Source organism: Lycorma delicatula, chromosome 8, assembly GCF_047948215.1.
Source record: "Lycorma delicatula isolate Av1 chromosome 8, ASM4794821v1, whole genome shotgun sequence".
In the NCBI taxonomy this organism is placed as follows: Eukaryota; Metazoa; Arthropoda; class Insecta; order Hemiptera; family Fulgoridae; genus Lycorma; species Lycorma delicatula.
The window spans coordinates 19,434,511-19,450,565 of record NC_134462.1 but is presented as its reverse complement, the minus strand read 5'-3'; the positions used below and the strand labels follow the sequence as shown (position 1 = coordinate 19,450,565).

General features: G+C 32.6%; 2 protein-coding genes across 3 annotated transcripts in view; one reads left to right on the top strand and one right to left on the bottom strand.

Annotated features, from left to right (window-relative positions):
- LOC142328803 (uncharacterized) overlaps nucleotides 1–4,385 on the bottom strand; it is a 71,912-nt gene extending 67,527 nt beyond the window's left edge. Inside the window, exons 1-2 of one of the 2 annotated variants that reach the window (XM_075372846.1) lie at nucleotides 3,887–4,385; nucleotides 321–603 (exon numbers count right to left, since the gene is read on the bottom strand). In XM_075372846.1, coding sequence (XP_075228961.1) covers nucleotides 321–603; nucleotides 3,887–4,174 — 571 coding nt within the window. In that variant the 5' untranslated portion in view covers nucleotides 4,175–4,385. The remainder of the gene's footprint in view (nucleotides 1–320; nucleotides 604–3,886) is intronic. The other variant, XM_075372845.1, reaches the window with a different exon arrangement.
- A 4,156-nt stretch (nucleotides 4,386–8,541) lies between these two features.
- The window catches only part of LOC142329577 (inositol monophosphatase 1), a 39,354-nt gene continuing 31,840 nt past the window's right edge, over nucleotides 8,542–16,055 (top strand). Inside the window, exon 1 of the mRNA XM_075374267.1 lies at nucleotides 8,542–8,749. Coding sequence (XP_075230382.1) covers nucleotides 8,687–8,749 — 63 coding nt within the window. The 5' untranslated portion in view covers nucleotides 8,542–8,686. The remainder of the gene's footprint in view (nucleotides 8,750–16,055) is intronic.

The following is a 16,055-nucleotide window of genomic DNA, read 5'->3' as shown; positions in this document are numbered from 1 at the left end:
ATAGTTTCTTTATGAGTTATACTTCATTTTCATATTTCAAGAATAAAATGAAAGAATTATACTGAGGTTATTAATTACAGTGTAGGTAATTACAGGTTATTATTACAGTGCAGTTAGATTTGTTTGCTTGTATATAAACATTTTTATTCTTCACCCAACAAACAATCTGAAATTTTATTAAAATCACACAAACCAATTTTGAAAAATTGAGGTATGAGATATTTTAAAAAAAATAGTGGATTCTTCTGTTATTTATAACATGTCTGATCTGCATTTTGCTTAAATTAGTTTATTATTTTTTTTTCTTTTTTTTTACTTACTGTCACCATTAAACTTCTGAAGTCCACTTGAAGTACTCAAACTAGCATAACCTGATGTTCTTGGAGAATTATCTGGAAGATTCCCAGCACTTGATGCTCGAAATAGAGGAATTCCAGTTTTATGATTCTGTTTAATCGATGATGTAGATGGTGTAGTTTTAATATTATAATTATTATTATTAATATTATTGTTATTATTAATATTATTTGAGATATGTGGTGGTTTCTGTTGTGATATTCCACACAAGTTATCATTTCGCAATGGTTTTTGAATACTAGTATCCTAAAACAATAAAAAGATAAATAGAAATTTATTAGAAAATTAGAAAAACTTAAAAATGTATTCTTAATTTTTATAAAATGTCTATACAATATTAATTAAAATTAATGTCCAAACTAGACCAGCTGCCATAATACCATAATGGAATACAACTGATAAAAGAATACACTGCAAACCACAACATTACAAATCTGGATTTTTTGGGGAAATGGATTATTAGTAAGGAATTTACTGCTTAGTTTATTCATTCACAAAAAGCAACTTTCAAATATTCTCAGCTACTTTAGCACAAGATTATAACAGCCGTCTCATGGCTTTAGTGTTGGTCATGACTTGTTCCTATGCGCCCACCATCGTCAATCTGTCATCTAAGTTCTCACACCTCACTTAACTGGTAGAGATGTTTTTTTTATATTTTTATTAAGTGTACACTTATAAAATAAAAATTAGTAAGTATGTGGCAGCATTGTGCTCAAATAAAATCCACAATACTTGTAGCATAATGTAACCTAAGGAGTCTATAATTAATAAACATGGAGAAAACAAACAATAAAGGATGCTACAAATCCGTTCTGGCATCATTTGTTGGCTTTCAGCATAAGAAACTGCTGTTTCAAGCCCTAAGTTATGCAAGGAAACGAACATTATATTAATGACATCATGTAAGATTATGAAGCTACCAAAGGTTTTTGAAACAATGGGGTTTTTTTAGGTATAATAACATCGCCTGATGCAAGATGGGTAGCCAGCCTTCTCATTAAAATTTGTGATTTTGAGCACTCCTACATTCCTAATACAGCTGAATTTATTTTTCCTCAAGATGTTTTCAGTCAAACAAGCTTCCAAGTTAAATTTTACAGAAAAATGCATTTAAATGTGAAATTAATAATTTTTCTTTGTAGAAAACAATATAAAAGAAATATTAAACAAAAAGTGTACAGGATTAACAGCCCCTGATGAAGAAACTAGAAATTAGAACGCTAATTAATCAGAAAAGTTAGAAGAAATAATACATTTTTTAGATGTAAAAACTAAGAGATATTAAGAGTAGGATTGGGCAGGTTAAAACTACTTCTCATAGTAAGCGGAAGCTATTAACCTCAAAAAATTTAACAATATTAACAAGAAAGAGATTTCTGAGGTGTTACGTATAGTATGTAGCTCTATATGGTTCTGAGATATGGGCGATGGAAGCAGAATAGAGGGAGAAGACTGGTAGGTCTAGAAATGTGGTGTTATAGGAGATTACTGAAAGTGAGATGAATCAATAAGGTCAATAATAAACAGATCTAGGAGAAAACTAGAGAAAAAAGAAGTTTTTCACAAAATATTGTGAATAGAAGTGATGAACTTATTGGCCATATTGTGCAGCATGAGATATTATTAAAGACAATATTAGAAGGTTACACTAAAAGGAAAAGAGGAACAGGAAGATCAAGACTTCAAACATGAAACTAGTCAAAACACACTGAAACTAGTCAAAATGGATATTTCCATTGAAATCTGAAAACCAAATTTTTTCTCAATCACAATACTTCCTTTACTTTGTACAAGGAAGTAAAAAGTTGTTATACTATAGTAACAAAATAAACATTTATTTAGCAAGAACAGGATACACATGTGTCTATACACTTTACATGTGTCTATCCTTACATTACAAAGTTGTCATATATGGGAAACCTATGAGAAAAATTTGCTCAGAATAGAACCATTCTCTTGTTTGTACCATAGTGACATCACACCACTACTGTCAGAGAAACATTCAACCATGCTATGCAAACTTCAATCTTTGCTAAAAAGAATACTCATTTATTCTTAAAGAAAAAAATTGCAATTTCCACCTCTAATTAACCAAACAACCACTTTCATGTAAACTCAACAAATACTTCAGCTACCAAAAAAGAGTTTTTGTGTTTCCATTGCGTTTTAATAAACTACCTACGCATTTAAAAAATCATTCCATAAATTTATTAAAAATACAATTAAAATATTTTTTACAAACTTAAAATAAGCATAACATATTAAATAAGTGATATAACAATAGTTTTTTGTGTAAAATATGTATTTATAAAAATAAATCTCTTCTCCAAACTCTATAGAGGAGTGGTAGTAGTACCTCTTCATCAGTAGTTCCCATTTAAATCTTGGTCAAGCTTAGTATTTTTTATCAACTACAAAACTTGTAAAACACACATTAGAAACATCACAGTTATATCGTTAATGAAACTCAACATTTATTATTTACAAAAATAATAATAAAAATATTTTTTATATATATGACTTATTTTAAATTCTGTTTAAGAATTAATCATGGTCATGTTTACAAAAGTGAATAGAAAACACATATTTTCTGAATATGGCAATATCTTACTCACTTATAATAGATTTTCCCCATTAAAACCTTATAACCTCAATAAAAGTTATTTAACAATAAATGAATTTTTTACCATAAAGAACACTAAGCCTAACTGGGATTTAAACTGAGAATTTTCCGTGATAGAAAAAGATTCATACCATCCACCTTAATGTTAAATGTACACTATTATGGTATTCCATTAAATTTGCTAAGATTGAAGGAATATATCGGTAATTCAGAGCAATTACTTGATCAACTTCAAATTTTCTTCTTAATTTAATATACCATAGACATGCTTAAGATCAAGAAAACACGAGATCTAAATAAAAGAAAGCAGGTTTGAACAGTGAGCGTCCTATGTTAAGTCAAAGTCCACAATGCAATATCAGCACTCTAGTCAATTAGCAATCAGTTTTGTGAGTTATGGCAACCTGTTCAGATGCTAATCTCTCTGTGGAGAGAGGATTTGGGTTACGGTTAAAGTTCTATGGAAAGAGATTAGGGGTAAAATACCTCGGTATGTCAATACTAATCTTGTAGGGCACTTGGCTGATTTCCGTATAACAGGCCGTTATATATATATATATATGGGCTAGGAAATATGTCAAAACAGAGAGACTTCACCACTTGCCTAGCTATTAATTATGTGTATGACGTAGAATCATCTTACGAAGAGCGCCGTCAGTTATTTTCAACGGTAGACTCAAAGGGCCCAACACTTGACGACTATTAAGGTTAGTTTATGATTTATTTTTGCATTTATGATACTTAATTTATGTTGATATTAATATTTCTGTGGCTAACATAATCATATGCAAGTATGAAAAAATTTAAGTTGATCTATTACAGCTAATCTTTCAATTTGTTTCAAGAGTTCAATATCAAAATATTTACATCTTATAAACACTTTTAAATGTACAGAATACTAACTTGGGAAATTGCCTGGGATGCAACTGTGAAACACTCATTTACTTCACTTTCGTCTAAATCATCTCCCCAAAGATCTTTTTCAGAAAATTTACTTAAATCACTTTTAGCGTCAACAGAACTTTTCTCGTTAACCAACTGAGATTTTCTAGAAATACGAGTAACAGACGTTTGAGTGAGTGAAATATCTAATTTTGGTTTTTTACAAGGGTGAACATCATTATTTAAAAATGAATTAATAAATCTACTGTCCCCCCGTAATCTGTTGTTAACCTGTTTACGATCACACATAATTTACAACTTAAGAATGGAAATACGTTAAGCACATAACAAACACTTATCACATTAACGAAAAGTATACTAAAATAACCGCATTAATTAAAATAATACATATCACATGATTAAATAAAACTGTCCACATAAATAAACAAAAAATTTAAGACTGTAAAAAACTTTTAACGAAAACTTGCTTTGAATGTCACACAACAACCATAGTGAAGTAAAATATAACCAATCTTTTCAGGTTGTTCAACACATCGAAATGAAAAGAGCAATGTATTAGCTCAGAATTAAAATAAAAATATTTTAACATTTAAAAAAGTGTCAATGACTGAAATCAGCTAAAATAGTTGATTATTTATAATATATGTTTAATTAACCTAATTATGTAAATTAATACCTAATGAAGAAGTGTACTAACTTAAGCTCAAACTGTATTAGCAAAGCTTCATCAAATAATTTATTTTTATAGTGAGGCTAAATTACAAAATACTTCATAAAAAAATATGGTTCAGTGAATTAAATTCTAGTTTTTCTTTATTTTTACTTAAATCATTTATGTTTACTGGGTTGGCAACTGTATTGATAAAATTAAATAAATCTAATAGGCCGGCCTCCGTGGCGCGAGTAGTACTGTCTCGGCCTTTCATCAGGAGGTCCCTAGTTTGAATCCCGGTCAGGCATGGCAGTTTCACACACACTACAAATCATTCATCTCATCCTCTGAAGCAATAGCTAATGGTGGATTTGGAGGTTAAACAAAAAAAAAAAAATATGTAATGGGGGCTTTATAAAGAGTTTTATAAATATCTATTGTCAATTTCAAAAAATTTGTTACTTCGAAATCACGCGGACGACATGGTAGATACTGGTGATGAGTTTATACAAAACATGTATTATGAAGTTACCGCTATGATTAAACGTGCTACTCAATATTTGATGAACTCTGTCTCATTTTATGGAGTATAAAATTTTCTACCTCTTTAAAAAAAGTCAACAGTCTGTAATCTAATTTTTTTTAAGTCTTTACATTAATCGTTTTCACTTCGTTTTTTCAGGGGATGAGAAAACAATCACATGTCAATGTGTATAATGAGGAGAATAAGTTTGCACTGTCTAGCTCGTTTACTCCCACATACACCTTTAATGTTATGCACACTATAATATACATTTCAGCACCAAAGTCATTTATCTTATGATATTATTTATTATATATGCCTACTGCAGGATGAACATTTAAAAAACAAACAAAAAATTATTATGAGGATTTTACGCTACTGTTTACAAGATAATTTTAACTAAATAAACCGAGAAATACAATGTGTATTAGTAACAACAAATCCTTCATAATTATTTACAAATAACATCCTGTTTTCTTGTTCTTGTCACCTATACATTATTATTAATTTTCACTAATGTTAGAAAAAAATTAAAGTAAAATATTGATAGAAACGAAACTGACAAAATATTATTAAAAAACCTATTAATCGTAAGTATGTTATTCTTCAGATGGCTTACCTTATTCCATTGCAAGTGTTCAGCCAGATCAGATCTTCACTTAAGTTTATAATTACTATTCCAGAGTCTTTGATTAAAACATCCAACTTCCACATATTCATTTTTTTTACATCAAGGAGTAAATAATAATTTTTCCACTTTTTCAGGAGTAATTTGGGAATTCCTTCTTTTACTAATCTTTTTATGCCCCTAATTTTAAGTCATATTATTTGATTTATGAAATGCTTAATGACTGCCCATACAATTTCATTCAGGTATAATTCACGCAGGTAAAGGAACAGTTCTCAAAATAAAATGATTACTTTTTGCGAATTTATTGTTACCATATTTGTCGTAGTTTTCCTTATGTAAAGAAACCAGTAATTCCACTTTCATCAGAAAAAACTCCCTAATCCATTAACCATTTTTTAATTGACTTTTTCTAGTGCTAGTAGTAAATCTTCCACTTTTACAGAATGATATGGAACATTGTCCATAACTATTACATTATTGTTATCTATTTTTTTAAATTGAAGAAAACATCGTAAATGTTTTCCACTTATTTCTGTGTGGTAATCATTTGAACTGGATTAAAATAACCCTAAGCAATCTTTTACAAAACCTTTTTCATTTCCAATGTGAAAATAATGAGCCTCAGCTCTTTTCCACATGGAATTTTTTGTCCTGTAGAAAGACATTTTAAAGAAGCACCTTTGTTACATCATAGATTTATCCAGCTGAACCATGAATTTCATAAGACCACTGTCAATCCATATTTTATTTAAATAATAAACTACTCGCCATTCTTTGTGAAACTGTTCAACTTGTACTTCAGAACAATTTCTTCTCCAGATAACAGTATCTTCTCTGTTTAGTAGTATACTTTCACAGTTTTTTCCAAATGTGAAATTAAGCTGTTTAATGCTTTAAACAACGTCATCTGCTTCAAGTTAGGTAATCAGTTGTCAGTATTTACAGCTTTTAATATTTTCTAATTCAAGAAAATACCTTGCAAATATTTTCTTATATAAAAAATACTATACGTAAGAAATACACACTGTAATAAGATTATATTAGTTCAGTAGATTATATTAAATTAGATGGATGAGTAGTCCAGTTAATTGTTCTGTATTCTTCATATTTTTCTGCTCCTGCTTTCTTTGGTATCATCACAATAGCACTCTTTTTGAAGTCTGATGGAATTTCCCCTTTTTTGTAAATTTTGCAAACCAGTTTGTATAATCTATCAGTCATTCATGATGTAAAAACAGCTTTACTTAAAGGATGTCCTTTACTGCAGAACTATTTTAGTAAGAGAATTTAATTATGACTAATTTTTAGTGTATATAATAATTTTTTGCAGATGGATTGTAGTTCAAAGCAAGGAATGTTTTTGTTTAGATATTTTATTTTATTTTTGTTATAAAACAGGAATAATAAAGTAAAGCGATTTTTCTTTCCTATACAAATGATATTTTTGTTATTATACTCTATCTCTATTTGATATCAGCTATATAATTTCTTTCGCAGCTAAACAAGTATATTATATTCTTTTACAATTTTTTCAGTGACCATTTTCAACAATCTAAACTTGGACAGCCTTAGAATCTTAAATATGTAAAGAAATAATTTCATCATATAACAGTACATTCTGTTCATTCCTATTAAAAAATCAAAGATATAATTTGGGCTGTTGCAAAATATAACAAAGTAAAATGATGTAAGTCGTTCATTTGTTGTTAAAATCAAGAGATCTATTAATTTTTAATAAGAGTTCTATCTGATATTTAATATGGATCTTTGTAATTTTAATAAAATTCTTTAACCATTTATTGACATATTAATATTTTTCTAACATAAAACTTAAATACCACACAATAAAGTAGGTGGATGAAGGTTTTCCTTAATGAAAACTTACCTTATTCTATGGTGGCCTTCAGAGTCTGGAAAGAGTAGTATGTAGTAGCATATATTTAAGCTGATCAATGCAAAATCATTGATCAGTTATTTGACTACTATCCTAGGTAAAAATAACTAGACCTCATGAGAAATTATGGAGAGAATAGTGATTAAGGTGAGAATATTGTTCAGTTTCTTTTTGTTTTATTTCAATGTGTAATTTATAAGTTAGTATAAGTTAAGTGTAGTTTACACATGTATAATGTGTAGTTTATAAGTTATTCCTTTCTAATTATCCCCTTTATCCTTTATGCTTGATCTCTTCCAGCCCAGTAATATTTTGTGGGTTTCTTGGTAATTGTAAGTTTTCACTGCTTTATCTCTAAATTTCCACTGCCAACAGCTGTACAGTAATGAAAGCCTAAAAAATATTAACAAGTTTGTTATTTAGTATCTATCAATCATTAGTTAGAGCTATGAAAAACTAAAAAGGGCTATTGCCCTTTTTTGGAATAATTCCTTTTTCTTGCCTTTGCACATATACTACCTGTTTTTAATTATTACAGTTTGGCCTTCTATTACTTAAAGTACTGCAAGCTTCTGGGCGTTATAACTGGCTTGTCTGATTCCCATAGGCAATTGGGGAAGTGTTAGTAAAGGTTAATTGATTTTGTTGCTGTCTTCTCAAAAGAATTATGAATACTTAGAATTCTTCTCCAATAATGTGAATTTAAAATACGCGGTATATCAAGCCGATATAGTAATTGACATGCGTTGGTAATCTCGTTGTCTCAGCTGATTTATAGCTGAGACAATTTAAAGCTGAAGTATATTGCAAATGTATTCATTATTCCTTTTGTATAAACTGTTATGGTTATTTTATTGTATTTATTTACTAAATTGATAACAAGAATTTTTTTTGATAACGTTAAATTAGCTTTTGAGAGGGGGTATTTTTTATTTTGGTATAGTTTTCAGCATGATTATCAGCTGATTGTAGAAACGACTCTGTTGAAGTTTGCGGACTGTTACTTGTAACCCGTTTATCGTAATAACTTGTGAAACTATATTTACAAATTCAAGTATCAGTTAAGAGCAGTTTAGCTATAAATTATTAATTCATTTAAAATGACTACGGACGTTGATAAATTTTATGATGTTGTGCTGAAATTGACTAAAGAAGCAGGAAAGGTAATATCAAACTTGTGATCACGTAATTTCTTCTTCACGTGTGTTTAATACTTAAACCGCGTGATTTAATGGGATATTTTTAGATGTAATGTGAAATATTGATTATCTATGAAATGATTTCTAATAGTTTTAAGTATCTGTCTATATTTTATTGTAAAGTAGGATACTTAACCTTATTTTCCGACGTTTATTTGTATTTATATTTTAACTTTTTATAATTTTCATAAGTAATACAAATTGTATGTGAGAAATCAATGCGATTATTTTAATTTGATTGGGTATTATAAGGATTGATTCATTTGTTGTTAATTCAATTCCTGTAATAAATAAAACTATGATTTATGTTTAAATGTTGCTGTTAACATTCCGAGTGAGTTATGTCAATTTTAGACTTATTCATATATTTACACGAATTTGAATACTAGATCGTGGACACCAGTGTTCATTGGTGGTTGGGTTTCAATTAACCACACACCTCAGGAATGGTCTAACTGAGACTACAAGATTACACTTAATTTACACTCATACATATCATCCTCTGTAGTATTATCCGAAAGGTAATCACCGGAGGCTAAACAGGAAAAAGAAAGAACACCTGATGGTACTTAATATATTTTTATTATATCTTGCTTAATTTTCTCTTGAATAAAATGATACTTAATGTGAATGTGCTTTAACTGTTTGGGCTGCTCGCAAGATTTACTGATTTGTGTAGCAGTGAAATTGTCTTCAAATAAAAGTACATATAAATCACTTGAATTTTCCATCGCATCTAATTCAATTAAAATATTTTGAAACCAACAAGCCTCACTAACACATTGATTAAGGGCTACGTATTCTGCCTCAGTGGAAGACATGATTGTTTCATTGATCACCAAGACACAGTACAGTTATTTTTAATAATTTTAAAACAGTGTCCTGTGATGAACTTTCTGTCAGTGGTATCACCACCCAAGTCAGCATCTAAAAAATCTTTGATAACATCAATAGTAAAATTTTTATTCTAAACTAATGTTAAATCAATATAAAATATTTTGTTGAACTTCTGTAGCTTAAATGGTTGGATTGATCATTTCCAAAAACTAATACAGTTTTTGGAATATTGAAAATGTCTTAGATAATATTATTTATATTTAACTGTTGTTTATTATAGTAAATTTATTGTACAAAATTATATGTACTAAATTTTTCTTCTTTCGTAATTGAATATTTCACTTTCTTATTAGATAGATGTATTGATTTCATTTTATTTGATAAACATCAGCTCCAATTAGAAAATAAAACTACTCACAAACTTTTACAAAAATTTAACTTAAAATCCGAATCTAGATGACCATTTTATTTCTTAAACAATTATCAGCAGACTGTCAGAAAAAAATATTTAAAAAACTGAATAAATAATGAAGAAAGAAGAAATAATAGTAAAGATTATTAACATATAAACAGTATGTATGAAGAAATATTGTAAACTGACATTTTTTAGCAGGATTAAACATCTGTTGTAATTTTAGTCAGTCTCATTCAAAATTGACAGTTTAGTTTAAAAACGTGTAAGCTATTTAAATCTTCTGCCCAGATTTCCTACAGTGACTTAATGCATGTCTCTTATATAGATTGGATAGATACAACTTATTTCAAGAAAGATAAAGATTGCATAAACCTTAATCAGAGAGTAATCAGCATAATGTAGGTTGTATTTTGTTTTTTATATCTTCTTCATTAGTCTCTTTTGAGCTAGGTCTAAAGAAGGCTGTAATTTACTGCTATCAAACATATTTTTATTTGTAAATTATTTTATATGTAAAGTACACAATATACATATATGTATATATATATTGTTTATTTTTTAAATTAAATTTTTTACTATCATTTCCTCTTCATTATTTACTCAGTTTTTATGTATTTTTTCTGACTGTCTGCTGATCATTGTTCATCAGCATCATAATGATGGTGATTGTTCTACTTCATCAGCATGATCATTGTTAACAATTGAAATGGACATCTAGGTTTGGATTTATAATTAAGTTCTTGTAAAAGTTTGTAAGTAATTTTATTTTCCAATTTATTACAGCTGATGTTTATCATATAAATCAAATCAATGGACCTAATAAGTAAGTAAAATATTCCATTATGAAAGAAAAAAATTAAGTACATAAAATAGTGTACAATAACTTTACTACAATAAACAGCACTTAAATAGTACACTATTTAAGAAATTTTAAATATTCCAAAAACTATATTAGTTTCTGTATGTACATTATATATATATACTAAATAATAAACAAAACTTGAAAAATTGGACCCGCCAATTAAGATAAACCTTTTAAAAATACACGCCCGATTAGAATCATCCAGCAGCAAGGGACTCTGTCCAGGTTCTGCGATTTGTAGGGAGAAATAAACTCCGGCCAACTTTGCATTCCATTCCATTCCACATTATATATTTGATTTTCTTTTTATATTTATATTTAAAATATTTTTGCTGTTAAACACGAGTTTTATTTTGTTGAAGGTTATTACATGAGCTATACTATATATTATCAAATGAAGCATTATCATAATTATGTTATAAATGAATATGCCAAGTTCCATTTTTCTGATCATAACTGAACACTATTTTGGTTCCATGAGCTGCATTTTAGGGATGATTGTGCAAGCATTTGTAGATTAGGTTTCCATTCAGTCACCATGCAGACATATGTAAGTCTGCCTTCAAGATTTAAAAAAGATTCTTGTTTACTCCAAGGTCAATCCAAATGAAATGAACCGTCCTGTTTTTCTTTCAAATGGAAGCTATATTTTTTTACCTCGCTATAAGGTAAAAATAATTGTGTTTTTCAATAAATTGATGTAAAATTTAATAAATGCCTTATTATGTATAAAATCTACAAAAAAAGAAGAAAAATACTTTATATTTTAGAAAAATATCACCTAAAAATATAGCAATAGTGTTACCAAAATTTTGAGATATTTTTAAGTAAAATATTATGAGAAAAAAACTAGTTCACAAGTGGGTTGCCTGCTAAAAAATTAGATAATCTATGCTGTAATATAATTTAATTACTCATCCTATTTATGTAAACTATTTTACATTTAAAAATTAAAAGAAAAACAAATGTTTTAATAATTTAATAGAAGAAACACATTTCTTGTACAGTACTTGTAATTTCTAGGATGTTCACTTTTCTTTAATTTTTTGTTAAAACTTGTTTTCACTATATAAAATATTTTTTTATATTTGTATTTATGCATATTTTGTATAAAATATATTTTAATGATTAGTTATCTGAGAAGAAAAGGTTAGAAGCTTTTGAAATGTGGTGCTATAGGAGAATGTTAAAAATCAGATGGGTGGATAAAGTGACAAATGAGGAGGTATTGCGGCAAATAGATGAAGAAAGAAGCATTTGGAAAAATATACTTAAAAGAAGAGACAGACTTATAGGCCACATACTAAGGCATCCTGGAATAGTCACTTTAATATTGGAAGGACAGGTAGAAGGGAAAAATTGTGTAGGCAGGCCACGTTTGGAATATGTAAAACAAATTGTTAGGGATGTAGGATGTAGAAGGTATACTGAAATGAAACGACTAGCACTAGATAGGGAATCTTGGAGAGCTGCATCAAACCAGTCAAATGACTGAAGACAAAAAAAAAAAAAAAGTTACAAACATCTATCAATATTTAATAGATTACATGATCTTTCTAATTTTTGTAATGTCTGAATTGACTGCTGAATTCTCGATTATTTTTTGAAAAAAAAAATAAATATATATATATATATATGTTGTTACCACATATATACCTAGCTTAATATCGGTGGACGCAACAGCAGTAGCAGATGTCAGCTGGAGTACAGTGTACGTACGAGCTTGCACCGTCAGTCCCACCATGTAGCTGACCGTGCAAATCTCCCACCATAGCGGCTCCAATAAATGAGCATACACCAGAGTGAATTTTCAATTCATCGTTGACCACCGCCTGGAGAAGACCAAAAAGAAGAAAAGCGAAGTTCCCTGGCAGGCTCAACGTGGGGCATCCCATCGGATGCCAACATCCTCGATGAAGCAGCAGCAGGCTTGGCTGGCCCGCTGAGGGAGCCGCTGGGCGCGGACGCTACCCTTTTGCTCCAGCTCGCTGGGCTCAATCGCCCTGGCCGGCAGACTCAGCAGCAGGAGGGGTGAAGAAAATTGTACTTTATTTTTAACAGAATGAAAATCAGAATTATATAACCATATTCATAAAAACAAAAAAAATTGCATAAATACATTATTACATATTATTGTTTTGTTAAGACAAATGCCTTGCACAAAATCTCCTTGTGCGATATTTATATACAACAATCCTTAAGTAAAGTATATGTAAACTTATTACCTTAAATATTTCTTTACATAAACACAGTATATAATAACAATACAGAGTATAATAATAATAACTTATTATTTAACAGAGGATTACCTCTGTTTTACCAGAGGATTAGACGATTACTGTTTTTTGTTAATGAAAAACAATATCTTGATACACCCTTTTTTTTTTTTTTCTCTCAGCTCCCCTGGGCCGGACCGACTTGTTGGTATTACGCCGCCCAGGGGAGTGTCTTTAAACTCAAATAGGCCTCCCCACCTACCGGCAAGGCAGGTCGGCGTACCGGTTAGCTCTTTTTGAGAGTTCTTTATCAATATTGCCCCCTTGGGGACCCAAAAGGGCAATACTAATACACCACATTATTACACCACGCCAGACCCAGTTCGCCGCGACGCAGTACCGGGTCCCTTCAGTATTCAGTGTGCTGTTGCCTGACTGTTACCCGTGGAGTCCTTGGTGGCTCATCAGTGCCAACACACCGCAGCATGCTGGACCTCACCAGCAAGGCTGTCCACCCAGTCCTATTCTAGCCAACACCTTGTCTTCTCTCATCGGAGTATTTCTGTAGAACAACTTGTCTAACAAAATTAGCAAAATTATTCCAGTTTGACTCGCTTCTTAGCATGTAGTCTATTGTTGTCTCTGGAGTTATACCTGTGAGTGCCTTACTATGTCTAAGTGTGTCCCACCTATTGCACTCAAAAAAGGTGTGCTCAGCATCATCTATCTCGTTGCAGTAGTTGCAAATTGGCTCTTCTCTCTAGCCTATTTTGTGCAGGTAGTTATTGAAGGAACCATGTCCTGTAAAAAACTGCGATAGGTGATGATCAACCTCACCAAATCTTCTCGACAACCATGGCTTGATGTTGGGGATGAGGGTTCTTGTCCATCGACCCACAGCTTCCTGCAACCATCTTTCCTGCCAGATATTATAAACGGCATCCCTGACCTCTTGTTCTGGCTTGCCTTATGCCCTCTCCACCCTCTTTTTTGCGATTAGGTCAATAGGAGGTGTACCGAATAACACGCACAGGGCGGCATAGGACACTGTACTGTATGCGGACACAACACCTAGGAGCACACACCTGTGCGTCCTCGCCAGTCTCTCTTTGTTGCGCCTGATGGCGATAGAGCGCCACCAGGCCGGAACGGCATACATAAGCGAAGACACGACGGTGGTCGCCAGTAAACGGCGCTTTGAGGCCCGAGGGGCATTCTGCGATGACATAATGATGTTTAGACTTTTTATCATCCTTTCTGCCTTGTTGCATACATTGACTATGTGCTCGGTGTATCTACCGTTTTTCTGGAGGATAACTCCTAAGTACTTGATGTTATTCGCTTCTTCTATAGCATGACCGTTGATGGAAATATTGAACGGTTCTAGCACTCTTCTACCCGTAAAGGCAATACACCGGCATTTTTCCGTAGACAGTTGCAGACCCCTGGACCTCGACCACTCCTGTATAGTGTCGATGGCCGCATACACCCTCTCCCGCACCTCCAAGACCGTCCTTCCCTCTACGAGGACTGCAAGGTCATCTGCATAAGCCAGGACCTGGACGCCGACAGGAAACTCTCCTTCTGAAGGAGTTCATCTATAATCACCAGCCACAACAACGGCCCCAGAACAGAGCCCTGCGGAACTCCACCGTGCATTTGAAAATGTACTGTTTCTTCCTGTGCTTCCACCAGACATCCTCTGGTGGACAAGTAACATTCAATTTGCCTACGCAGGTACGGGCTGAGGCCCCTAGCCGCAATTGCGTCATTAATATGACCCCAACCAATAGCCCCGAACGCGTTTTTTATGTCTAGTGATAGCATCAGTGGAATTCTCCTGGTTCGCCAAGTGCCTCTCTTCACCTCGTCGGCCCATCCCGAAATTCGGCAGATAGCCTGCACGGTGGATCGCCCCCGCATAAACCCGTACTGGTTAGGAATGATTCCGGCTCCCTCTTCTAGTTCTTTGATGATGCGGCGAGCCAGCATCTTTTCTACTAGCTTCCCCATCATGTTAAGGAGGCTCAGGGGTCTATAGGTTATATCTTCCTCCGAAGAGGTGCCTTTAGGTAGGAATACCACTCTGGCCTCCTTCCAGCAGTCGGGGAAGTCTCCGTTCTCCATGCCATGGCTGGCAATCTCGAGCATCTCCCAGGGAGCCTTCTGAACCAGCCCCTTGATCACTGCCGCGGGAATCTTGTCCGGGCCAGGGCTCTTTTTGGTTGCCAAACTCCTCGCCGCAAGTTGTAGCTCTTCCATGGTGAATCTTCTATTGTCGCAAGGTGTGGATCTCACGATATCAGGCACTGTATGCGGGAACAACCTGGCTACCTCCCTTGCAACACTGGTCTTATTTAGGATAGGCATACGTCTCCCGAACTTTTTGGTCACAATACGATATGCCTGGCTCCAGGGATTGCTGTCAAGCTCTTCGCAGAGCCTGATCCAGCAATCCTTTTTACGTCTCTTAATAGCCTTATTGAGCGTTCTTCTTGCCTCGAGGTATCTATTGGCTATTTCCTGGTACCCTTCTCTGTTATTTCTAAGAATACGTTGTTTCCTTCTCCTAAGGGACTGGAGCTCTTGTCTCATCGCTTCAATTTCAGCAGTCCACCAATATACGGAGCGCCTCCTTGTATTGTTAGCTGCCATTCTGTCCATTTCCTGCTTTATTATATTAGATAAAGCCTCAGGTGATTGTTGATGTCTATCAGACAGTCTACTTGCAGTCCTGTTGACGATTTGCTCTATTTGTACTGATGAGAATCTCGGTGGGGGGGAGTGCACTTCACGCCTGAAATCTACGTCTTTCAGATCCAAGATAGAGGCGCGGTGATCGCTCGCTATATCTTCTGAGAGAACCATCCACTGGTACTGATTCCTCCTCCACCTACAGTCCAGGATGGTGAGGTCAAGCACCGACCGATGACCTCTCGC